The sequence below is a fragment of the Carassius auratus genome, chromosome 27, assembly GCF_003368295.1.
Source record: "Carassius auratus strain Wakin chromosome 27, ASM336829v1, whole genome shotgun sequence".
NCBI classification, from domain to species: domain Eukaryota; kingdom Metazoa; phylum Chordata; class Actinopteri; order Cypriniformes; family Cyprinidae; genus Carassius; species Carassius auratus.
In genome coordinates this window covers 18865028-18891685 of record NC_039269.1, presented here as the reverse complement: position 1 = coordinate 18891685, position 26658 = coordinate 18865028, and the positions used below count along the sequence as shown (strand labels likewise).

Here is a 26658-nt window from a genome sequence, read left to right as displayed (position 1 = left end):
ACCCCTACCTTTCTATCCTGTTTGCCTCACATAAAATATAAATCAGAAAAAAACAGTGTGCTCCCTATAGTTCTTTGGTGTGTAGAAATTGACATTTAATAAACACATCAATCAAAACATTATTTTCCTGTTCTCTGGAAAGTAATGCTGTCAATAAATAAAGTAGACAAATGTTACACATTGCATTTTAATGAGGCTATAAAATGAACATACTTTCATAGTCCCATTACTTGATTCCTCTATTAGGTAACATTATATAAAATACTGTAAGACAGGACTTAACATATTATGTTATTTAATACATGCTAAAATACAGTTCTTGTTAGATTTTTTTAAATGATTTAAGAAATTTTGGGATGACCTTTATGAATATATTTAGTTTTTAACCTGGCAGCGGCAAAATGCAGCAAAGCATACAACTGCATCAGAAAACATGCACTGGGGACGTTCTTGAGAATGGACAATTACAGATCTAACACTTCATCTACAGCGATATCGTTGACTTGATTGCAAATAAATGCACATACACTATTTAACTGAACAGAGATGACATAACTGAATTCAATGATGAACTGCCTTTAACTATCATTTTGCATTGTTGACACACTGTTTTCCTAATGAATGTTGTTCAGTTGCTTTGACGCAATGATATGAATATAAATAAAGGTGACATTGATATAATTTATATTAAAAAATATATATTATACTGAGTAAAGAAATGGAGAAATAAAAAAAATAATGTAAATGGATTTTTATACAAAAGCATACAATTACTCTTTGATGAATACCCTCTCTGTGGAAGGGTGAAGTGGAAGAACTGCTTCGTGTTTTTTTTTTTGTTGTTGTTTTTTTGCGCTGCATTTATATAAAATTTTTAAGTATTTATATTTTCTTTTTATGTAGCCTAAATTAAATAAAACCCTACTGAGATCAGTGTTGGTATAGTTACTTTGGAAAGTAGTTAGTTAGGTTACAACGTTACCATCAATTAAAAGTAATCAGTTATGATACAGCATTACCTATTCATAAAAGTAACGCGTTAGAGTACTCATGCGTTACCAAAAATTAAAAGCCGTTTGCAGCGGCACACACATGACAGACACAGCCCCCGGCCCCTTTAAATGCACCTAGAAGTCGTGACTCCCGACAATGAATAACGTCAGTCATCCGACTAAATTAACACTGCAGGATAACAATAACAGGAAAGACAGTCAGCAATAGACTATTCCACATTGCGCTTTATTTATTTATTATCACAGAACATATTATTAATCAAAATTCGCACCTAACGTTACCCAGCCCGGGTAGCCTAGGCTACTGTATATTATGAGCACCACAAGATAACTCCTGATTTTTCTTTAACTTTAAATAATGCAGTTATCAAAGTACAAGTATGCTTATTTGTAAACACAACCTTAAACAGGCTTGCAGATTTAAATCCATTTAGAAATGATGAACAACCAGCCAGCCAATGATCTAACAGAAATTAACAGCTGCCTGTCAAACAAAAATGATAACAAACCGAATTAAATCCTTCATTGCCACACAGGCAAATGACAAATCGCTTAATAGCCGAACTAATTATTATTAAAGTGTCACTCACAGTCACAAGCCTAAATTCGCTTTAACACAGTCCTCTTACATTTACTCTTCAAAGTAGTGATTAAAACGTAGCGTTAAATTTGAGGTACAATTTTTGGCGGTCGACAGAAGCTTTTCACCAAAGCAGAGTGTGCATTTTACCGTTATGTTCTTTTCTTTTTCGTTGACAAATTGAAAATAATGTGCGTACTTCCATAAACGCTGTCCTCTCTGCTATCTTGCCGGGAGTTCAAAAAAAAAAAAAAAAAAACCCACACACACAGCGGAGCTTCGGCTCCGCTGATACTGTACGTCCGCAGGTGGCACAGTAGACCTAGGACTACTGTCTGACAAAAAGCAGGCTGCAGTCGGGATTTTCCTTTCCTTAAAATAACGGATTACTTTTTTTTTTAAAATAACGAAGTTACTGATTACTTACGCACGAAACTAACGCGTTAAGTTACACATTTCAGGAAAAACTTTGTAACGCGTTACCCACAACACTGACTGAGATAAATATTTAGGAGGGTGATGTATACTTGTGATACTTATAACAATTTAGAGGTTTTCTTGGTGTGTTAAAGGGATGCCTTGGAAAATAAAATAAAATAAAAAAAGTTTAGCAGAAAATGGCTTTCCTAGGAGCCGTAATCCTGCTTTAACCTAAAATCGCTCAAAATGTAGGGTGTATGGTTTTTATATTTCTACATATAGGGCTATCATGATTAAATTTCTCTTATATCCTATAATTTGCAAACACATAGATAAGCCAAATGGTACATAAAAATAATATTTATATAACTTATTTTAGTGTTAAATATAATATTTAGATCGACAAACTGTACTGTATAAGATTTATTTCTAACTGAAAGTAATCTATAGGCTATACGCTGCTGTTTCAACAGCGCAAAACTATGCATTTCATTCACTGACATGCCAGTGCATATACTTAGTTGCTGGCTACCCGACAAAATAAAAGCTTGCTTATTTTAAATTTGACATATACATATAATACACTGTAAAACCGAACAGTGAAGTTAATCAAATGAAATTAGTTAATTGCACTCAAATAATAACGAAAGTTCATTGGACTTAATTTAAATAAGTTCTGTTAACTCAAAAAAAATTTGTAGTGAGGTGAACTTAAAATGATTGTGTTTTCTAGTTCCCAGCATGCTTTGCTTCAGAAAACAAGGAAAATAAATTTAGAAATTAAGTGTTATTTTGTGTGTTTTTACACAAGACATAACATAGAGGGACATAAGTTAAGTGAATAAGTGAAGTGACATTCAGCCAAGTATGGTGACCCATACTCAGAATTTGTGCTCTGCATTTAACCCATCCGAAATGCGCACACACAGAGCAGTGAACACACACACACACACACTGTGAGCACACACCCGGAGCAGTGGGCAGCCATTTATGCTGCGGCGCCCGGGGAGCAGTTGGGGGTTCGATGCCTTGCTCAAGGGCACCTAAGTCGTGGTATTGAAGGTGGAGAGAGAACTGTACATGCACTCCCCCCACCCACAATTCCGTCCGGCCCGAGATTAGAACCCACAGCCCTTCGATTGGGAGTCCAACCCTCTAACCATTAGGCCACGACTTCCCCAATACATAATACATAAATGTTGTGTTATATTAGATTTTACAAAGGTTTATGTTATGTTGGATTTGTAGTGTTACCGTTGTGGTGAATAGTAGAGCCTGTGGTTAGACTGAGGATGGACAGCAAAAGCCCAATTTTGAGTGTATTTTCCACATTATAGGAGTTGAAAAATAGATAAAATTATGAGTGAATTACTCCCTAATTATAAGTTCAGAAATATAATTATTTAAGATAACTCTGAGATAATTTAAGGCAACTGGAATTAAATTTTTTAAGTTTATGTAAACTTAAAACATTTAAAAACATCACTTAAATGTTTTTGTGTAATCTGTTACAAAATATTTGAGTTCTGTGAACTTATCAGGGTTTACAGTGTAGCTATATAAAGCCCTGAAGTTTGAGAATGTCATATCAGAAAATGTAGGTATGAATTTAAAGTGGAGAGAGGTTAGCTGTGGCTGGCCGACCTCCTGATCTTCAGATCCTGTTCATATCGCTCCAGTTGAGTCCAGAATCCTGGGTTAGGCTCAACTACTGATCGGGCACTTTTTACTACCTGATAGAAGAAATAGAAATAACAGAAGAGAAATAGGAACTACAGAAATAGTAAACAACATTAAATTCTTGTATAAAAATCTAGAATGATGTGGCTTTTCATTATCAGTTAAGCTGGATTTAGTAATGATTAGAATATGAGTGATGTATATACGTTGATGTCTTGTGGCTGCCTTTATTTTGTGCATTTAATATTCATCATATGCTATAGATTTTTTTTTTGTTTCATTTTACCTTGCTGCCTATATGTCCGATTTTCCTAATTATAATATAAACCAATACAATATCAGAAAATTTATTAATGACCACATATTTAAAGTTTCAAATACCTATTTAAAAAAAAGATATAATTTAAAAAGTACTAAAGCATAAGCTGCATGTGTCCCGACTAGACCTGAAGTTTCATATCAGACTTCAATTTGATATAAACACTATTCATACCTGGAAGGCATCAGTCAAGGTGAGACCCTGGTGCTTCATTAGATAGGCCAAACAGACAGTAGCTGAGCGACTGTGTCCATTCTTGCAGTACACAACAGTGCGGCCTCCCCGTTCTGCCTCATTGGCTATGGCATCTGCGCAGCAGTCAAAATACTTGTACAGGTCTTCTTGAGGGTCATCATATACAGGTACACGCAAAGTGCTTACCCGAATAGAGGGAAAGGGTTGCTGCTTCGAAACATTAATACAAAGAGTGACCTCCTCCTTCTGGATAAGTTCATTGCTACAGGCTGACCTGGCATTACTGATCAGCAGACAATCTGTAACTGTGCTTAACTGCAGCATCTCTAACTATATGCTTTCGTATATTTGAATATATATTTGTCTATCTTGAAGGAACATCATAAGTAATGACTAATCATTATATCACAGTTTCACTGTGTCCTGCATTCACAGTGGGAAATATCTTAATGTTTCATTTAATTTAAGTTCTGATGATAATAGTGTTATTACAATAGAGGTAGATGCATACAGTAGATCAGATACTAAATTATTATAAATACTTCATCAGCAAGGAGAATGGTCAGATGTTTCAACCTCGTCTTAATGCCTTTACACAGACAAGTCTTGTGAGCTGTTGATTAAATAAGAGAGGAAAGAATATTATTTGTTTAGAACAAACATACTCAAAGGTAAAATAATAAAGGAAACAACACTTTTGTACAGTAACCTGAATGTAGGGTAAATTATTGAAATTGTTCACTGGGCATGCTCCAATGCCATGTTTAACAACGTGGATATGCTTAAGCCTGGAATACACCAAGCCGATGGTTGGCCGTCGGGCAGTTTTCGTGCGTCAACCGACTAAATCTTCTCAGTGTGTTCCGCACCGTCGGCTGAAATTGCTCCTTGTCGGCTTTGTAATGGCTGACTCGACATGTTGAATCGGCGCCGGGGCCTTGTCAGTCAGTCGGCCCATCTGATCATTCTGATTGGCTGTTCAACCAGTGAACCAGCACTCGAGAAAAAAAATGGAAGTGACGAAGCAGGTAAACAACAAAGTCAATGGGGACATAGTTGCTTTTCTCATTTGTTTGCATTTCTCGTGACCAATCGTGATTATTTAAAGATATGGCTGTCTGGACCGAGGCAAGTGAATATGCATTGATCAGCATGATCCAGGAAAGGCCAGCCTTGTATGACATTACAGAAAAATCTTACTCCAACCATGTGGTGAAAGCTGAATCATATCAGGTAAGATTTTCTTTTTGGCAATCGAGGTCTGGTTTGTCATTTTTAAATGGTCCATTGTAAGAATAATGACGTGTGTGTTTGTGTGTGTGTGCGCGCACGTGTGTGTGTGTGTGTGTGTACCAAAAATAATTTGGTTAATGAAAACAGGCAGTTATTATTATTATGTGCTAGCATCTAGTGTACATCCAGTAGAGCAAAAAGTAAAAATGTTGGCATTAAAAATAATCATGAAATTGACAAATAACTAGCAAGCAAGCAAGCAAGCAACTTTATTTATATAGCACATTTTTAAACAACAGACGCTGCCCCAAAGTGCTTTACAAAATTAATAAAATTAAAATCATACAATAAAATAAACATACTTATTCAAAAGCTAAAGAAAACAAATACGTTTTTAAATAGGACTTAAAAGTTGTTACCGATGGAGCTGACCTCACATGGAATGGGAGACTATTCCAGAGTTTGGGACCTACTACAGAAAAAGCTCGATCTCCTTTTGATTTTAGACTACAACGAGGGACCTTTAAAAGCCGTTGATCGGTAGACCTAAGGACTCTAGAAGGGAGAGTAAGGAACAATAAGATCACTGATGTACTGGGGTGCAAGGCCTGACAGCGCCTTGTAGACAAACAAGAGAATTTTAAAATCAATCCTGAATTTGACCGGAAGCCAATGTAAGGATTGTAGTACAGGAGTAATATGGTCTCTCTTTCTCACCCCCATTAACAGCCTTGCTGCTGCATTCTGCACTAACTGCAAGCGGGCAAGCAAAGTCTGGGGAAGACCAATATATAGAGAATTACAATAGTCAAGCTTAGATGTGATAAAGGAGTGAACCACAATTTCCAAATCCTTACTGGATAAAAAATGCTTTACTTTAGCAATTGATCTCAGGTTAAAAAAGCTACCTTTAACAACGGCACCAATCTGTTTCTTAAAGTTAAGTGATGAGTCCATAATAACCCCTAAACTCTTTACATGATTCGCAGTCTTTAGGGATAAGGATCCTAAATGATCAGGAAAGGCAGGTGAGACGGGAGAGCCTACAATCAAAACCTCAGTTTTACTCTCATTTAATTGGAGAAAGTTGCTAGATAGCCAGAGTTTAATGTCACTGTAACATTCCTGTGCTTTGTTCAGTGAACAGGTTTTATCTAAGCTCACAGGAAGGTAAAACTGGAGATCGTCTGCATAACAGTGATATGAAATACTATACTTCCGAAAAATAGCGCTTAGAGGAAGCATGTAAAGAGAAAACAGCAACGGTCCCAAAATCGACCCCTGAGGGACACCACAAACTAAAGGGGCCAATGTGGAAGAGAAGTCTCCCAAATTCACAGCAACTGTCCTGTCTCTTAAATATGATGCAAACCACTGTAGAGCTATACCCTGGACACCAACCCAACACTCCAGCCGATTGAGAAGAATTTCATGGTCTATCGTATCGAAGGCAGCACTCAGATCCAATAAAACCAGAACAACATGTGATCCGGAGTCCAACGATAATAAAATATCATTAGTGACCTTGAGCAGTGCAGATTCTGTGCTATGACAGGTCCTAAAGCCCGACTGGAATGTATCTAAAATATCATAAGTATTCAGATATGAATATAGCTGCGAATAGACCACTTTCTCTAAAATCTTGGAAATAAAAGGCAATTTAGAAATTGGCCTAAAGTTGTTATGGACTGTATGATCCAAATTAGGTTTTTTTAACAAGGGATGAAGAATTGCATGTTTGAAACTTTTAGGTACTACTCCACTCATCAAAGAGCTGTTAATTATAGCTGTTAGGCTAGAACTCACAGTAGAGAAAACATCTTTAAAAAGATGAGTAGGTAGAACATCCAGTCTGCAACTACCTCCGTTCATTTTACAGACAATATCTGCTAACTGCGCTGAGGAAACCGGTTCAAAGTTTGAAAAAATATTAGACAGCGCAGGATCAATTGATGAACAGGATTGTAAAGGTACAATTTCACTTCTGATCTTCTCAATTTTTTGAGTAAAAAACAATAAAAATTCTTCACAAGTTTCTTGTGTGGCATCTCTCATGACATTCCTTGGGGGGTTTAAAATGGAATCAATTGTGTTAAACAGTACTTTTGGCAGGTTTGCATTATCTGAAATTACCTTAGAGAAAAATTTTTTTTTTGTAATGCTTACAAAATATGACCTTATCCCTCAGAGAAAGAGCTCAAGAAGCGGTGGGATTCATTGCGAACCCAGTACGTGCATTTTAAGAAACAAGGACCATCAGAAAGTTCTTGATCTCAGAAGACAGACAGGCAGCAATGGATCCTGAACCACCTGCAGTTTCTACAACCTCACACAAAAAGGAATGAGAGCACTTCAAATTTAACTATAAGGGTAAAAAAGAAAAATCCACAATAAAAAGAAACCTTTTGCTTTTTTAAAGTGGCCACTGATTGTTCAGATGGGTCTATTTACAAGTAACTTAGCATATTAACACAAGCCGTTAAATTCTTTTGTCACATTATCTTCCACAATGTGCCATAAAGTGCTTCTGAATAGAGCCATTTCACCAATTTGCAGGGTATTGTTGTAGCTTTGCCCTGTTATTGTTATGGGTGATTGGTAAACAGTTGTAAGAATCTATGGTATCACATCATATGCATTTAGATTTTTATCTTTGAATTTTTTTTTTAAGTAATCTTCGGCTGATGGTGATTCCTGTTCACCCTCTGATGGTACCAACAGTGACACCTGGACTGGCACCCATGAAGAGCCCAGCTTCATTGAGGCGGAGCTACGGCCCAGTACACCCTTGCCTGAATCCATGATGTGTGGAACTGAGTTTACAGCTGAGTCCACAGCCATTAGAAAGAAACCAAATACTCCAAAGCCTCCGCGGAAGCGCAGGAAGATGCAGGATGAATCCTCCAGTGAGGAGTCCACATGATGCGCACCATCGGCAAAACTCTGGAAAAGTTGGCATCACAGGAAAACACCTGTAATGAGACATGGTTGGGGCACTACAAGTCCCATCAGCCCTAGTGCTATATAAGGAAGTAGCAAGGTTCGTTCACTCTCTCGCTTCCTGTCCTTGATTGACTGGTGGATGAATGGATGTCACGGCCGATCTAAAACTTCAACTGATGATTGATCACCTCAGAAGAAGAGTAGCAGGCGAGCAGTTATGTTAAATGCTGGCGCAGTGTTATTACGAGCTGAATATATGATACACAGCGTTAAGGAGTGTTTTGGCCGGATTATTGCCTGACTGATTGTTGCCTGAGTGTCCATCAAAATAACGGATGTTAGAGGGATGCACGGTTACCTTTTACTCTAGATTTAATTTTCTTTGGTTTATTTATTGTTTTTTTTTTGTTGGATAATGGATCATAATTGTATAAGGAAAACCTAGGCCATAAAAGGATGGTTCTATGGTGGTGACTGGTTTGTTCTACTTGCATTACCCACTATTAATTAATTTGTTTTTCTTTCTTTTTGTAGATTTCTTTTTAAACCAACAATGGCTTCTGGGTTATCCTCATTGTGTGGATGGCGGTGGTGAGGTGGCTGGGATCGTGTGGTGGTTTGGTCACTTTATTTGTGTTTCTTTCTTTTTTGTAGGTCTGCAGTGTGATTGTTGTGAGCGTTGTTGTGGTGAGAGCATTTTGAATGCCACTCTGTCTTCACGATATAGGTAACCCGTGGCTACCTGTTGGTTAATTTCGTTTTCTGTTTTTGTTTCTTTTTATTTATTATTATTTCCTTTGTGGGAATTTGCATTGACGATCTGTTACACCTCTTTTTGTAATATGTTGAATTATTTGAATAAAAATGTGCCTGTTGAGTAAAGCTGTACACCCGCCTTGCGCTTGACTTCTTACCCTATGTGGGTCATTATGTTACAATTGGCGTAGTCGGCAGGGTCCTGTTTTCTCTGGCGAAGGTGGTTGTGATGTGTTATTTTTTTATTTTTTATGTATGCAATTTATTTTCAATTGTAAGTTAAGTAAACAGTAATTGTGCATGAAGACGAGCATCACAGTCTTCGTGGGACCTTTTCACCTTTCGTTTTGAACTGTCTCCTAACATAATTTGTTAGCAGATATTAGACTACATTTCAGGGGACTTGGATTTCACCATTCTGACTGAACTGTCTTCTAAAATAATTTGTCAACAGATATGGAACAAGAAATAATAGACTTGCGGGAGCAAATACGGAACCTGCAGGCACAAAACGAACAGCTGACAAGAGAACGTCGCCCACCTAGTAGTAACCTTCCTAACCAACCGCACTCTTCTGTGTCTAATGCCAATGCTTCATCTCCAGTATCTTTTGGCAGGGTACTTTATGTCCCTCGGGAGAAGAAATGCCCACGTTTTTACGGGAACATGGACACTACTTTGAGTATTGAAGACTGGATTGAGGAGGCTGAGGTGTGTATTGAGGGCAGGGGTTGGTCTGATAAAGAAAAGGTGGTGTTTCTGCTTGACCACCTGGGGGGGGGGGAGATAAAACTCTGCGCACCAGCTGCTAGAGAAACTCCAGAGTCTGTTTTGATATTTTAAGAGACTTGTATGGGGGGAGACAGACATTTGTGCAATTGCAACAGAGGTTTTATGAACGAAAACAAAAAGGTGAATCATTTACTGAATTTTCCCATGCTTTGATGTCCTTGATGGACTTGATTCTTAATAGTAACCCAGGCAGTGTTCCAAATTCTGACAGAGTGCTTCGTGATCAGTTTGTCGAACATGTTTGAGATGTGATGCTGAAGCGTGAATTAAAGCGATTGGTAAGGGAGAAGCCAACTTCTACTCTACTAGAGGTTCGAAGTGAAGCCCTTAGGTGGGTGGAAGAGGGAAATAGGGAAGCAGTTGCTTCATATGTTCAGCCATGGTGTAACGTTTCTCAAGGCAGGGTAGTTGGGTATAGCCAGATATTGTCGACAACCATGGCCCATTGAGTCAAACTCTAGATCCCCTCAGGTGAACGTAAATGAGACTTCTGTAGGGGAGCCTGACAATGTAGCACCGGCAGTTTTGAGCCAGGTTGTAGAAGGAGCTAGTGAAGCCTCACCATCACCCGTTTGCCCTACTATGTTACAGCGTCTTGTGGGCAAATGTCCGCTTGTAATTGTGCAGATGGGGGGGGGGGGGGGTGGAGATTTCCTGTTTATTAGATACAGGGTCAATGGTGACTACTATAACTGAGTCATTTTTTGAGAAGCATTTCCGACAAATGGGAGTAGATGCACTTAAAAAATGTAGTTGGCTTCAATTAAAAGCAGCTAATGGTCTTGAGATTCCATATGTGGGATATTTTGAAACCGATGTGACTGTGCTCTTTTAGGGCAAGGTATTTTGGTTGTAAAAGATCCTGTTGATACTTTGTTCCATCAGAGGAAAGAACTCACCCCTGGCCTTTTAGGTATGAACGTGATTGGACAGTGTTATAATGATCTGTTTGAAAAACACGGCCCAGCACTATTTTCAGCTCCACAGGTCAGGCAGGCAGAGTTAGGCTGGAGAGATGCCCTGTCACAGTGCCACCGAGCAGATAGTGCCCCTTGTCCCGGATTCATTGGTTATGAAGGTGCAGTCTTGCCATCCTGTCCAGATTCCAGCTGGCACCATGAGGTTAGTACCTGCGCTGTGCCCTAAAAACATAAAAAGTTGTACAGTGTTTTTTTTTAGAACCCCAGGATTTCAATGATGGGGGGCTGCCTGCTGGATTGTTAATATCACCTGCCCTGTTGCAGTGTATACAAGGGGTAGTGCATGTACCAGTAGTTAATGTTGGCACAGAACCCTTATATTTGCCACCAAGAATTAGACTAGGTAGTTTGGTTGGTGCTGAGGTTGTCATGAAGTCAGATCAACAAATTGTGTTTAAGGGAGATTTACCATGTGATCCTAATACTGTGACCTTTCATTGTCAAACTATTACATCAGTGTCAAGCATCGATGTTCAAGGGTTAGAATTGCCGGGGCTTACAGAGGCTGAGGAGGAGGACGTTAGGAGTTTGCTAACAAGATATTCTGATGTCTTCGCCAAGCATGATAGTGACTTGGGGTGTACAAACTTAATAGATCATCAGATTCCTTTAATAGATGATACACCGGTACGCCAGCGATATCGTAGAATTCCTCCTAGTCAGTTTGAGGCTGTGAAGGCGCACATAAGACAATTGTTGGTCAGTCATGTCATTAGGGAGAGCTGCAGCCCATATGCCTCACCAATTTTATTGGTGCAGAAGAAGGATGGCTCTCTGAGAATGTGTGTCGATTATCGCCAGCTCAATGTCAGAACTCGTAAGGTAGCCTATCCCTTACCAAGGATAGTGGAGCAAAGTGGTTTTCGACTTTAGATCTGGGTAGTGGATATAACCAGGTGCCAGTAGCTGAAGAAGATCGTCCTAAGACTGCCTTTTACACTCCATTTGGGCTCTTTGAATTTAATAGGATGCCTTTTGGGTTGTGCAATGCCCCAAGTACTTTTCAAAGGTTAATGGAGCGAATTTTTGGGGATCATTTGTCAGTCTTTATTGCTCTATTTGGATGATGTGATTGTCTTTTCGGCAACAATTGAGCAACATCTTCAGCGACTTGAGCTGGTGTTGGATCGGTTGAGACAACAGAACTTGAAGATAAGACTCAGTAAATGCTGCTTCTTTCGGCCAGATGTACGTTATTTGGGGCACGTGGTCTCTTCTACAGGGTCCGTACAGACCCAGAGAAGATATCTGCTGTAGCTAAGTGGAATCGTCCACAAAGTCTTCAAGAACTTCGGTCCTTTCTGGGTTTTGCCAGTTACTATCGCGGTTCATTAAAAACTTTTCATGTATTGCTGGACCCTTGAATACATTAGTGGCAGAACTGATCAGGGGACAGAAAAGTAAACGACCAAAGATTAAGCTGGGGACCAAATGGGCTGACTCATGTGAAAGTGCTTTTCAGACTCTTAAAACCGCTTTAACCAATGCTCCAGTCCTTGCTTATGCTGATTTCAGCAAGCCCTTTATCTTGGATGTTGATGCAAGCCATCAAGGTTTGGGTGCAGTCTTATCTCAAGAACATGGAGGCAAATGTCGACCAGTCACATTTTCAAGTCGAGGTCTGCGACCATCTGAACGCAACATGCAGAATTATAGTTCAATGAAGTTGGAGTTTTTGGCTCTTAAATGGGCTGTTTCAGAAAAGTTTAGGAAGTATTTGCTGGGTCAGAAATGCCTGGTGTATACAGACAATAATCCACTCAGTCATTTGCGGACCGCGAAATTGGGAGCGTAGGAACAATGATGGGCTAACCAGCTTGCGGATTTCGATTTGGAAATTAGGTATAAACCTGGACGTTCTAATGTTAATGCTGATGCTCTGTCTAGTAAAAATGCTGCATCTGTAGCTGAATTGGCTATGACTACTGTTTTACCAAAGGAACTGTATCAGTATGCTCATGATAGTCAACATGTAGTCATAAGTCAAATTTCTGCTCTCCCTGTACAGCCTAGAGAAAATCTTAGTGTTCTGCAAGAAACTGACCCCGTTATTGGGCAATTCCTTGTTTATTGGGATAGTCAAAGGCCACCAGATACACAGGAGAAAGCATCAGAATCATCAGAGGTGCTTGAATGGTAAGGCAGTGGGAGAAGCTGGTGAGGATTGAGGGCATACTGTATCGGAGGTTCTGTCCCCAGGAGGTACATCGTGAAATTCGTCAGGTCGTGTTGCCAGCTGTTCTCAGGGAAAGAGTTCTTACAGGTCTGCATGATGACCATGGTCACCAAGGAATTGAGTGGACGGCAAGTTTAGTGAGAACTCGATGTTACTGGCCTGGCATGTTCAAGTTCATTGAGGAATTGTGTAAGAAATGCCAGCGCCACACGAAGCTACACGCTACATGAAGTTTTATGGGGCACCTGATGGCAGATAGGCCGTTAGATATTCTGGCTAGGGGTGTGACGGTTAGTATATAACCATGAGACCGGCGGTTATAGTTGAACACCGTCATTAGAACTCTATAACCGCCAAAACAGTGTCATAAAAATATTTTTTACAAACATTTTTTATCAAAAATTATTTTCATTTTTCAGATAGGATCATCAGATGCGCAATATATCGGGAGAAATGGTTTTTACCACTTAATGAAGTTTTGTAAATCGTCAGACATGATATTTACCACTTCATTAAATTTTGCTTTGTAGAAAACCTTTCTTAAAAACGAATTTCGTTTTGAACAAGTTTTATCTTAATTTTAATAAATGTTTCATCAACCAATTGCATGTATTTTAATAAATAAAAAGCAAATATAGCAGACAATGATAACAGTGACATGGAAGCACCAGCGCGCCGCGTTCACTTGCACTGCGAACTAGAGCGCATCTCATCGTAAATGAAACTCAGCGTAGGCCTATGCCTCATTCATTAGCATTAAATATCTTTGCTGCATCCTTTCTAGAACAGACAATGGCTTTTTTTTTTTTGCGGCTCATTTTTTGATGCGTCACATTTGACTTACGTCATAACCAATTCTGAAACCGGCACACCCCTAATTCTGGCCATTGATTTCAAATTGCTTGAACCTGCATCAAATGGACTTGAAAATGTACTGGTTATGACTGATGTATTTTCAAAATTTACACAAGCCATCCCAACTAAAGACCAAACGGCATCAACAGTGGCACGTGTTTTAGTGGAACATTGGTTCTACTTGTTTGGAGTTCCACGACAAATTAATTCAGATCAGGGCCGGTGTTTTGAAAGTAGGCTGATCCAAGAATTATGTAGGCTGTATGGAATTTCAAAAACTCACACCACGCCATACCGACCACAAGGGAATGGTCAATATGAACGTTTTAATAGAACAATGCACGACTTGCTGCGCACTTTGCCTCCAGAGGAAAAACGTCATTGGCCAGACCATCTTGCCCAGGTAGTATATGCTTACAATACCACAGATCACCAGTCTACTGGGTTTTCTCCTTATGTCCTCATGTTTGGACAAGAGCCCTATTTACCTGTTGATTTTCTTTTGGGATTGGATAACCATGTCCAGAGTGAAGTAGACTGGGTGGTGGACCATAAAGACAATTTGGAATGTATATTTTGTAACGCCCGAGCCCGCCTTCAAAGTGCTACAGAACATCGTGCTCAATTAAATGACCTAAAGGTACGCCACGAACAACTAAGCGAAGGCCAGGTTGTGTATCAGAGAGCCCATAACATAAAAGGCAGGAATAAGATCCAGGATGCCTGGGATCCAACCCCCTATAAAGTGGTCCGGTGCCCAGATGGACATGGAGCTGTGTATGCTATTGCCCCTGCAGATGGAGGTGGTAATATTAGACATTTTCACCATTGTGAGTTGCGACCAGCTTATACTCCCCTGATTGATCCTGGACTTTTAGATCTATTTGACCATCAGGAAACTTCAAGAGACCAAGATGAAGACATGGTAGCGGTGTCCCTAACGCCCAAGTATGCATCTGCCCAAGACCAAGTTATTAGGCCTCAACTTCCACAGGAAGATAATACCAACTTCTGTACTTCAGTAGTGGATTATGCAGAGGACCATCAGCCTCAACAACAGGAAACTGTAGTAAGGCGTACAAGGAGAGCAACAGCTGGATGTCATTCAAATCCATATCGTCTCCCTTGGTCAGCCTCTACTACTGAAGTCCAGCTAAACCATCACCTCGCTCTCCCTATGACAAGGCTGTCCAGTAGTGGTTTGAATGTAATGTTCCGTCCCTGGTTGCAGTGTTGATGTAATCGACGGTACGTCGATTTAAATCTAGGGGGGTAGATTGTAATGAGACATGGTTGGGGCACTACAAGTCCCATCTAAGTCCCACGACCTAAGTCGTGGTATTGAAGGTGGAGAGAGAGCTGTTCATGCACTCCCCCCACCCACAATTCCGTCCGGCCCGAGACTAGAACTCCCAATCGAAGGGTTGGCCTTGAGCAAGGCATCGAACCCCCAACTGCTCCACGGGCGCCGCAGCATAAATGGCTGCCCACTGCTCCGGGTGTGTGCTCACAGTGTTTGTGTGTGTGTGACTGCTCTGTGTGTGTGCATTTCGGATGGGTTAAATGCAGAGCATAAATTCTGAGTATGGGTCACCATACTTGGCTGAATGTCACTTCACTTTTCACTTTTTTTTTTTTTTTTATCAGCCCTAGTGCTATATAAGGAAGTAGCGAGGTTCGTTCACTCTCTCGCTTCCTGTCCTTGTGTAACCTTGCCCAGTTAATGAGCTTACAGGTAAACCATGTATATAGAATAAACCAGCAGTGAGGATTTCAGGTATAAATGCTTTTACAGAGCAGTTTTATTTCACAAGTCCCTTATAGGCATAAAAAAACACATAATCGAAAAGACAAAATAAACCAACCCAGGCAGTACACAGAGGTACAAGTGGGGTGAAGACTTAATATTCCAAAACAAACCACTACATCACCACAGCATTTACCTATATGTGACACCCTCACACCAAACCACTGCATCCAATAAAAGTAAACACCACACGTGCACCCACTGTCCCTCGAGTGCAACCGCCTGGGAAAACCTAAAACAAACAAAACACCTTTAACAACCAACTCAGCAATTCCTCATTCTCATGAGCACCATGCTAGGTCATTACTCCCCGCAAATGTTAACAAAGAGAGACTCACTCGTCATTCGTTTGTCACACTTAAAACACACTTTCAGTTGAGTTCAAAAACTCATTAAAACCTTATATAAAATAAGTAAGAAACCAACTCTAAATTAAACAGATAACAATCGGTGCCAGTCCTACAATAAAAATGCACATGTTAGTACATTTCTAAAACAGAAACAATTAAATAACTATTAATACCTTGTTTTAGTAGCTTTTGCCTTCCAATAATACCATTAGTAATCAGCCCGCTCATGAGGAATCAAAATGCTGCAAACAAACAAAGATCATAGCATTATACTTAAAAAATACTAACCAAATCCATAAAAGCAGTTACTACCTTGTTTTAGCAGTTTGCGTTATGCACCGAATCAGCTCGCCCCCTGAACAAACAAAGAGCCCAGCTACCCGTTCACCTCCTCATCTTCTGATCGTTTGGCTTAGCTTAAATAAGTTGTTTGTGTGACAATTAGTTCTAGCACCCCTACCAGTCATGCCTCACCCAGTTCTTCCCCAGGTCCTAGTGTCCTCCTCTCTGCCACATATCTCCTCCTCAAATTTCGTTGACGTCCCATCGACAGGACAAAATAAAAATTCATGGAATAGGGGAGCTACAAATCCGCATGCCAAAACCCTTACAGTTCTGTTTTCTAATGGACGACTTGGTTGTGGCAAGTGATGTGGGTTAGCATGGTGGCCTGCTGTCGCTCTTGAAGTTCTCCTCAACTCTTCTTGCTGTCCAGTTTCTTTTTGGGCCGTAACTTCATGTTGGTCGTACCCGCTCCGCTGACCCTCCGCTGGGGAATGTGCAGGAAACACAAGGTTATTGAGATGACAATCTGTCACAGTACGGAAAAACACAAAAGAATGATTCTGACTCTCCAGATCCGGTTCAGTACTTTGACTGGGAAATCCAAAATTCTTCATTTCTAACCCGGGAACGGGAGCATGCACTGGTCGCAGTTCTGTCCTATGAATATTCCGCACTGGTCCATCACCTTCCACTGGGACAACAGTATACACAGCGTTTCCATCACTGGGGCACCTTACCACTTTAAACACTGTGGGGTCCCAGAAATCTTGAATCTTTTGGCGACCTTTCCTTCTGTGATCTCTCTTTACAACTAATTGCCCCAACTCAAGTTCTGGATTCTTAACGGTCACATCATGCTTCCTTGCTCTCTGGTCAGCAGCTGCTTGGAGTTGACATCTTGCATCCTGAAATACACACTTCAACTTCTCCTGGTGCTCTGTGATCCACTCACCAATCCTTCCTCCTTGCAGGCTCTCCTGCCCCAGGAGAAAACCTACCAGTAGTTGCGGTTCCTGTCCAAACAGCAACATATGAGGGGAATAGCCAGTAGATTGATGCACTGTTGTATTATAAGCAAACAACATTTGTGGAAGGTGAACAGGCCAGTTGCATTTCTTTTCAACAGGCAAAGTGCGAAGCAAATCATGAAGTGTTCTATTAAAGCATTCACACTGGCCATTACCCTGTGGCCTATATGGTGTTGTTCTTGTCTTAACTACCCCATACATGGAACAAAGTTGTTGGATCAGCATGCTTTCAAAACACCTCCCTTGGTCTGAATGGATTTGGTGGGGTACTCCAAAAATATAAAACCAGTGATTTACCAAAGCCTCTGCTACAGTACTGGCAGATTGATCCTTGGTAGGGATGGCTTGAGTGTACTTCGAAAAAACATCAGTCAATATTAAAACATTCTCTTTTCCATCGGATGAAGGCTCTAAAACAGTAAAGTCTATTGCCAAAATATCAAGTGGTTTAGAAGCCAATAGATGGCCCATAAAACTGCGTACCCTTGGCTGAACGGCCTTAGCCAGTGTGCATCTTTCTCAGTTTTTACACCATTATTCAACATCTTGATTCATACCTGGCCAACAACATCGCCGTCTCACAAGGTCTGTTGTTCTCTCAATCCCTTGATGCCCATGTTCGTCATGAAGACTCGTTAACACATCCTCTCTTAACACCTCTGGAAGCACCAATTGATGAATTTCCTTGCCTCCCTCCTGTGGCATAATTCGTCGATAGAGAGTGTCATTTTTTTCCAGCAGCTTATTCCATTGCCTACAAAGTTCTAATAATTGTGGAGATGCAGCCTCTCTCTCTTCCCGATTTGGGCTTTGCTGACGCTTCCAAAACACCAGAAAAGGGCCTATCACCGGATCTGCAACCTGCAACAGTGTAATGTCCCCCTTTGTTCGTGCTGGAAGGGTTGTCACTGACTCCTGGGTAACCTGCATGTCTGGGCTACTCGCCTCTTGGATAGCCTGTGTCAACAGAACTGGCAAAGGGGTTAATGGGGCAATAACTTCCATCGTTGCATCAACATACTGGCAAACATTGATGTTTGCCTTTCCGGGCTTAGATCTAATCTCTAAATCAAAGGCTGCCAGTTGTGATGCCCATCTTTGCTCCACTGCTCCCAATTTTGCCGTTTGGTAATGGCTCAATGGATTATTGTCGGTAAAAACAAGACATTTATTTCCCAACAAATACTCCCTGAACTTATCAGCCACTGCCCATTTCAGGGCTAAAAATTCAAATTTCATGGAACTATAATTTTGCATGTGACGTTTAGCTTTTCTCAGTCCTCTGCTTGCATATGCTATAGGCCTTACTTTACCGTCTTGTTCTTGAGATAGTACCACACCCAGTCCATTATGGCTTGCATATACTTCAAGAATAAAAGATTTACACAGGACCAGATACTAACTTGCTCTTTAATGTTTGAAATGCATGTTCACATACGTCAGTCCATTGCTCCAAGGCTTTCTTTGACGTACCTCTGTGATTTTTAGGCAGCAAGGCAGCAACCAGGGTATTTAACGGCTGCGCTATTTTTGAGAACCCTGCGACAAAGCGGCGATATAGCTTGCAAAGCCCAGGAATGATCTTAGCTCTTGAAGATTTTTAGGTCTTCTCCAATTTGCCACAACTGCGATCTTGTCTGGATCAGTTGACACTCCATCAGAAGACACCACATGGCCCAAGTATTTCACCTTGTGTTGAAAAAATTAACACTTAGGCAACTTTACTCTCAGATTCTCCTTATCAAGTCTGCGCAGGACCAACTCCAGTCTTTGTACATGCTGTTCAAAAGAAGATGAGAACACAATTACATCATCCAAATATAGCAGCAGGGACTGAAAACTCTGATCTCCAAAAATGCGCTACATAAGTCTTTGAAAGGTACTTGGTCCATTACATAGGCCAAAAGGCATACGATTAAATTCAAATAATCCAAATGGTGTGCAGAATGCGGTTTTGGAACGATCTGCCTCCGCCACAGGGACTTGGTTATAGCCACTTGCTAAATCGAGAGTGGAAAACCATTTGGCCCCGGACAGTGCATCCAGGGATTCATCAATTCTGGGAAGGGGGTATGCATCCTTTCGAGCCTTAGAATTCAATTGCCTGTAATCCACACAGAGCCTCAACGTGCCATCTTTCTTCTGGACCAAGACAATGGGTGAGGCATACGGACTGCAACTCTCCCTAATTATCTGTGTTTCTAAAAGCTGTCGAATATGTGCCTTTACAGCCTCATACTGGGAAGGGGGTAACCTCCTATACCGTTGCCTAACTGGGGCCTTATCAACTACTGGAATCTGGTGTTCTATTAAAGTAGTACAGCCTAAGTCACTTTCTCCTTTAGAAAAAACGCCTCTATATTTAGACAAAAGATTTTTTACTACTGCCTGTTGTTCAGGAGTCAAATTTGTAAGATCTACCACATCAAAACTTTTCAACTCTGGCTCTACTTCCGCAGTATGTTGCTTAATAGAGGCGATCCACCTATCTGGAGTAAATCTTTCCTCAAAATCAATATTTCAGAATCAAACATATCTGCAAGATACAACCCCCCCCAACAATGCTTGTGGTTGTAAATATGCAATCTGATTGCCAATGTTTACAACGGCAATATTTGTTAACCCATTCTCCATGGTCAATAACGCATGGGAAAGTAATATTCTAGGAGGCAAATGGGTTTCATCAGAATCAATTGGTTCCAAATAAACTAAAGATCTACTGTCAACTTTACCTTCAGGTCCAGTTGCAGGTACTAACACCAAACAGCCAGCTGGAATTGGAACTTTCCTCAGACAACTGGGGGACTGGTCCTCCAACTGCTGGCATCTTAACATGGCTTCCTTCCACAAATTGTTATCCTGCAACTCAGATAAGACAGAAGGCAAAGCTACCCCATGTTGACAAAGGAGCTGCTGATAACACTGGGTAAGGATGTTCATTCCTACCAAACCGGGGGAACTTTCTTTTTGTTTTGAGAATGTAGGGCAAGGTGAATCTTTAACTACTAGAATCCCACAGTTTGAAATGATCTGTCCTTGCACTATGACATCCAACTCCACGTATCCAATATATGGAATATCTAAACCGTTTGCAGCTTTCAATTTCAACCAATGGCAACTTTGTAGTTTCTGTGGGCCCAATCTCTCAAAATTCTTGGAAAAACAGCTCTCTGTAATTGTACTAACCATAGAGCCAGTATCTATAAGACATAGTAGTGGAATTTGTTTGACCATATTCAACTTCGCTTTCTTCTGACCATCACATCCTCTCTGACTTGCCACAGCGACATGGTAGGAGTCTGCCGTACTAATTTTTTCAACTCACGGCGCAAGAACACACTCTTCACATGCTCTACAAACTGGTCTCGAACAACCCTATCTGGATTAGAGACACAGTCAGCATTAGTATTTACAATCAGCTCCATTAAATACATAAGTGCATGAGAATATTCACACAATGTCTCCCCCTCCCGTTGTTTTCTATCAAAAAATTGTTGTTGTAACTTCACATAAGATTTACGGCCACTGTACATATCAGTAAGGATCTTAAAAATTCTCTCAGGTACATCTCTCTCACTACGTGGACATAATTTAATCTCCATTCGTGCCTCCCCACCCAAATGGTCCAATACAAACTGGACTTTTTCAGTCACTGTACAATTTCTGTCCTCAATATAAGCTCGTAGCTCCTCCACCCAGTCCTCAATCGTAACACTACTTGACTCATCATTACCATAAAACTTAGGACATTTGCGTTCTCTAGGGATAAACAATTTTCTCAACAGGCACATGGTGGCCAGTGGAGGTACTCGGCCGAGAGGCATCAGGCTGCAGGGAAGCGGACCGTTCTCTCAGCAAACGTTCATTAGTGGCTTGAAGTGCCTCCAACTGTTCCCTTAGTGCAGAGAGTTTCTGCTCCATGTCATCAGCCATCCAACAATCAGTGACTACGTTTACATGCAGCCAATAACCCGTTCAAAACCGGGATATTAGCAATAACCCGGTCGCGCACGGCCATGTAAACACCGGTAAAAACCCGGATATGCTCATATCCGGGTTTTTAAAAACCGGGATATTATACCTGGGGTACCCCTTTTCTAACCCGAATATTTGGTCTTGTAAACGCGTTTCGGCATATCCCCATCAAAATGTGTGTTCTGCGCATGTTCTATTCGCAAGGAATCTTGGTCTTTTGAGTCTTTGGATACAGGAAGAAGAATCGGAAATGACGCATATTGCATCTTACGTCCAGAAGCTAACCGTGCGTCGCCGTTTACAACGGGATATTGGCGACTGATTACACATTCCATGTATACAGGAGTAACTCTCTCTGCTCACGCATGTAAACGGATTATCCCGAATGTTTCAGAAACCCAAATAGTGACCTTAACCCGACCATAACCTGAATTTTAACAGCTTGTAAACGTAGTCACTGATGACCAATAGTGTAAAAAAATTGTTGGGTAGAGGTAAAAATTTTTGTGTCTCAGATGTTACTCCAATCCAGGTTCACCCCAACAAATGAATCCTCTTCTTGCACCGATTGTTATCTGTTACAGCAACCTTACGACTAAATCAAATTCACACTGAATTTACAAAACATATAACATTAAGACCGCTGGTTACCCTGCCGACTACGCCAGATTGTAACCTTGCCCAGTTAATGAGCTTACAGGTAAACCATGTATATAGAATAAACCAGCAGTGAGGAGTTCAGGTATAAACGCTTTTACAGAGCAGTTTTATTTCACAAGTCCCTTATAGGCATAAAAAAACACAATCGAAAAGACAAAATAAACCAACCCAGGCAGTACACAGAGGTACAAGTGGGGTGAAGACTTAATACTCCAAAACAAACCACTACATCACCACAGCATTTACCTATATGTGACACCCTCACACCAAACCACTGCATCCAATAAAAGTAAACACCACACGTGCACCCACTGTCCCTCGAGTGCAACCGCCTGGGAAAACCTAAAACAAACAAAACACCTTTAACAACCAACTCAGCAATTCCTCATTCTCATGAGCACCATGCTAGGTCATTACTCCCCGCAAATGTTAACAAAGAGAGACTCACTCGTCATTCGTTTGTCACACTTAAAACACACTTTCAGTTGAGCTCAAAAACTCATTAAAACCTCATATAAAATAAGTAGTAAGAAACCAACTCTAAATTAAACAAATAACAATCGATGCCAGTCATACAATAAAAATGCACGTTAGTACATTTCTAAAACCGAAACAATTAAATAACTATTAATACCTTGTTTTAGTAGCTTGTGCCTTCCAATAATACATTAGTAATCAGCCCCGCTCATGATGAATCAAAATGCTGCAAACAAACAAGGATCATAGCATTATACTTAAAAAATACTAACCAAAACCATAAAAGCAGTTACTACCTTGTTTTAGCAGTTTGCGTTATGCATCGAATCAGCTCGCCCCCTGAACAAACAAAGAGCCCAGCTTCCCGTTCACCTCATCTTCTGATCGTTTGGCTTACCTTAAATAAGTTGTTTCACCTGGTCTTGTTTGTGTGACAATTAGTTCTAGCACCCCTACCAGTCATGCGTCAACCAGTTCTTCCCCAGGTCCTAGTGTCCTCCTCTCTGCCACACTTGATTGACTGGTGGATGAATGGATGTCATGGCACATCTAAAACTTCAATTGATGATTGATCACCTCAGAAGAAGAGTAGCAGGCGAGAAGTTACGTTAAATGCTGGCGCAGCGTTATTACGAGTTGAATATATGATACACTTTGGGGAAGTCGTGGCCTAATGGTTAGAGCGTCGGACTCCCAATCGAAGGGTTGTGGGTTCTAGTCTCGGGCCGGACGGAATTGTGGGTGGGGGGAGTGCATGAATAGCTCTCTCTCCACCTTCAATACCACGACTTAGGTGCCCTTGAGCAAGGCATCGAACCCCCAACTGCTCTCCGGGCGCCGCAGCATAAATGGCTGCCCACTGCTCCGGGTGTGTGCTCACAGTGTGTGTGTGTGTGTTCACTGCTCTGTGTGTGTGCATTTCGGATGGGTTAAATGCAGAGCACAAATTCTGAGTATGGGTCACCATACTTGGCTGAATGTCACTTTCATTTCACTTCACTTCACTTCACACCGTTAAGGAGTGTTTTGGCCGGATTATTGCCTGACTGATTTAGTCTGATTATTGCCTGTCCATCAAAATAACGGATGTTAGAGAGATGCACGGTTACCGCTTACTTTAGATTTAATTTTCTTTGGTTTATTTATTGTTTTGTTTTTTTTGTTGGATGTTGGATCATAATTGTATAAGGAAAACCTAGGCCATAAAAGGATGGTTCTATGGTGTTGACTGGTTTGTTCTACTTGCATTACCCACTGTTAATTGTTTTTCTTTCTTTTTGTAGATTTCTTTTTAAACCAACAATGGCTTCTGGGTTATCCTCATTGTGTGGATGGCGGTGGTAAGGTGGCTGGGATCGTGTGGTGGTTTGGTCACTTTATTTGTGTTTCTTTCTTTTTTGTAGGTTTGCAGTGTGATTGCTGTGAGCGTTGTTGTGGTGAGAGCATTTTGAATGCCACTCTGTCTTCACGATATAGGTAACCCGTGGCTACCTGTTGGTTAATTTCGTTTTCTGTTTTTGTTTCTTTTTATTTATTATTATTTCCTTTGTGGGTATTTGCATTGACGATCTGTTACACCTCTTTTTTTAATATGTTGAATTATTTGAATAAAAATGTGCCTGTTGAGTAAAGCTGTACAACCGCCTTGCGCTTGACTACTTACCCTATGTGGGTCATTATGTTACACACCAATGTTGCCATCTCAGCCAAGACTACTGACAGTGGTGGTACGGAAAGGTCGGGTGTCGAGAATCGACTTGGTGTGTCAAGGCAAATCTAGACCCAGATGCTCCCGACGTGAGCCGACCTTGCAATCTGTTTTCGTTGCCACTAGTTCGTCGGCGTCGGCTTGGTGTGTTCCAGGCTTTATGTTGTGTCTGAAACCGCTCCCTATCCACTATATTGTGCACTATATGGGGTGTCAGCCAATTTGTAGTGCTGTCCGAATTCTGAGTGAACTACTTCATTCCCTACATTTGTCCACTATTTTTACCCACAATTCATTCTGATTTCCAGTGTACAACACTAAAGCACTATTTCCCACAATCCAACGAGGAGTAGTATGGAGCCAAAAGAGTATCAATAAAGATAAATGCACACACTACATTCACATATGCACACATAGGATTCATACATGCACACACATAGTTCATAAATACACACACAGGATACACAAATGCGTACAAAATTCACAAATGCACACACAAAATTTAAAAAGCACAGAAGATTCACAAATGCTTACAAAATTCAGAAATGCACACACAATTCAGAAATGCAAACAACATTTACAAATGCACTCAAGATTCACAAATGCACAGGACAAGATTCAGAAATGTATTTCTGATGCACACACACATATATCTTGATTTACAAACGGCTTGCGGTCTGTGAACTTCACTGCATTTGTGTGTGAATTTTGAAACTCCTCTGACTTGGCTTGACACACAAATGCCTTTTTTTAAACTGGGAATGATCTGCAACCAATCAGATATCTCCCTTGTTTGAGCCAATCACAAGAATGCACCCCACGTGGGGATTGTTTACTTACAAGCAAATCAGCGAACGGCTCACTTTTCCTCAGCGAACAACTCACTTTCCTCAATCAGCGAACGACTCACTTTCCTCAGCGAACGATTCACTTTCCTCACACATTGAACGACTCACTTTCCTTAGCGAACGACTCACTTACCTCACGCAGCCGGCGACTCACTTTGCGCAGCCGGACAGCCACTTTGCGCAGCATGAGACTCACTTTCCTCACGAGTCACGCAGCGAGTGACTCACTTTCCTCAGCGAATGATTCACTTTTCTCACCCAGCGAAGTTGAGCGAACGATTCCCTTTCCTCTCGCAGCGGCGACTCACTTTGCGCAGCCGGAGAGTCACTTTCCTCTCTCAGCGGACCACTGACTCTCTCTTCATGTAGGGACCGAATATTATAATTAAAGTGACTTCTATATTGCATCCAAAAGAATATTTAGATATACTTAAAATATTCAAAAAAGTGTAAAAAAAATTTTTTTTACTTTCATTAAAATATTTCAATAAAATGAAATAATTGCCTATTGCAAATTTATGAATCCATGGTTAACTTTTTTTCTGCAGTCACAGTCTGGGCTATATGTATTGAGACATTTTTAAATTTATATTTTGTAAAAAATAATAAAAAATAAACCTGAATTGTAATCTAAACATCTGTATTTCAATTCAATTTCATAAATAGGCTGTGTGAACGCGTTCATGTGATTGGCTTATAAGTAAACAACCACGTGGAGTGCGTTCTTGTGATTGGCTAAAAGAAGGGAGACATCTGATTGGTTGCTGATCATTCCATGCATTTGTGTGTCAGCCAAGTCAGAGGAGTCTCAAAATTCACACACAAATGCAGTGAAGTTCACAGACCGCAAGCAGTTTGTAAATCAAGATGTGTGTGTGCATTAGAAATACATTTCTGAATCTTGTTCTGTGCATTTGTGAATCTTGAATGCATTTGTAAATGTTGTTTGCATTTCTGAATTGTGTGTGTATTTCTGAATTTTGTGTGCATTTCTGAATTTTGTATGCATTTGTGAATCTCCTGTGCCTTTTAAATTTTGTGTGTGCATTTGTAAATTTTGTGCACATTTGTGTATCCTGTGTGTGTATTCATGAATCATGTGTGTGCATGTATGAATCCCGTGTGTGCATATGTGAATGTAGTGTGTGCATTTATCTTTATTGAGACTCTTTTGGCTCCATATACTATACAGGAATAGTGAATAAGAACGAGTGAGCGATTTCAAACACAGCTTTAGTCTTCCGACCTTATTTAAAACACGACATAACATGGATTGAGCTCAGACTAAGAAACCATTCTGACCTGCAGATTAGGCATGGGGATGATCCTCGAAGTGGATGTATCAGAGCTTCATCATCCTGACCGCCACAATCCCAATGACAGGAAAAAAGTGCAGTGAACGCACATGCAGTTAATTTACTCCACCCATGTATGCCCATAACCGCCTTCATCTCCTTCAGTAATCAGAGTAGAATTAAAAATAGCTCTGTTACTTGAAACCACCTACTTTTCACTTCAGCTAGCCCCCAATGTGTGTGTGTGTGTGTGTGTGTGTGTGTGTATATATATATATATATA

At 40.6% G+C, this 26658-nt stretch overlaps 1 protein-coding gene across 1 annotated transcript; it reads right to left on the bottom strand.

Moving 5' to 3' along the window:
- Nucleotides 1-3487: 3487 nt before the first annotated feature.
- Nucleotides 3488-26557, bottom strand: dusp28 (dual specificity phosphatase 28). Its single transcript, XM_026206398.1, has 3 exons — nucleotides 26383-26557; nucleotides 4187-4820; nucleotides 3488-3746 (listed from the first exon to the last, which is right to left on the bottom strand). The coding sequence occupies exons 2-3, from the start codon at nucleotides 4529-4531 to the stop codon at nucleotides 3639-3641; spliced, it is 453 nt and encodes a 150-aa protein (XP_026062183.1). The 5' UTR covers nucleotides 4532-4820; nucleotides 26383-26557; the 3' UTR covers nucleotides 3488-3638.
- Between the last annotated feature and the right edge of the window lie 101 nt (nucleotides 26558-26658).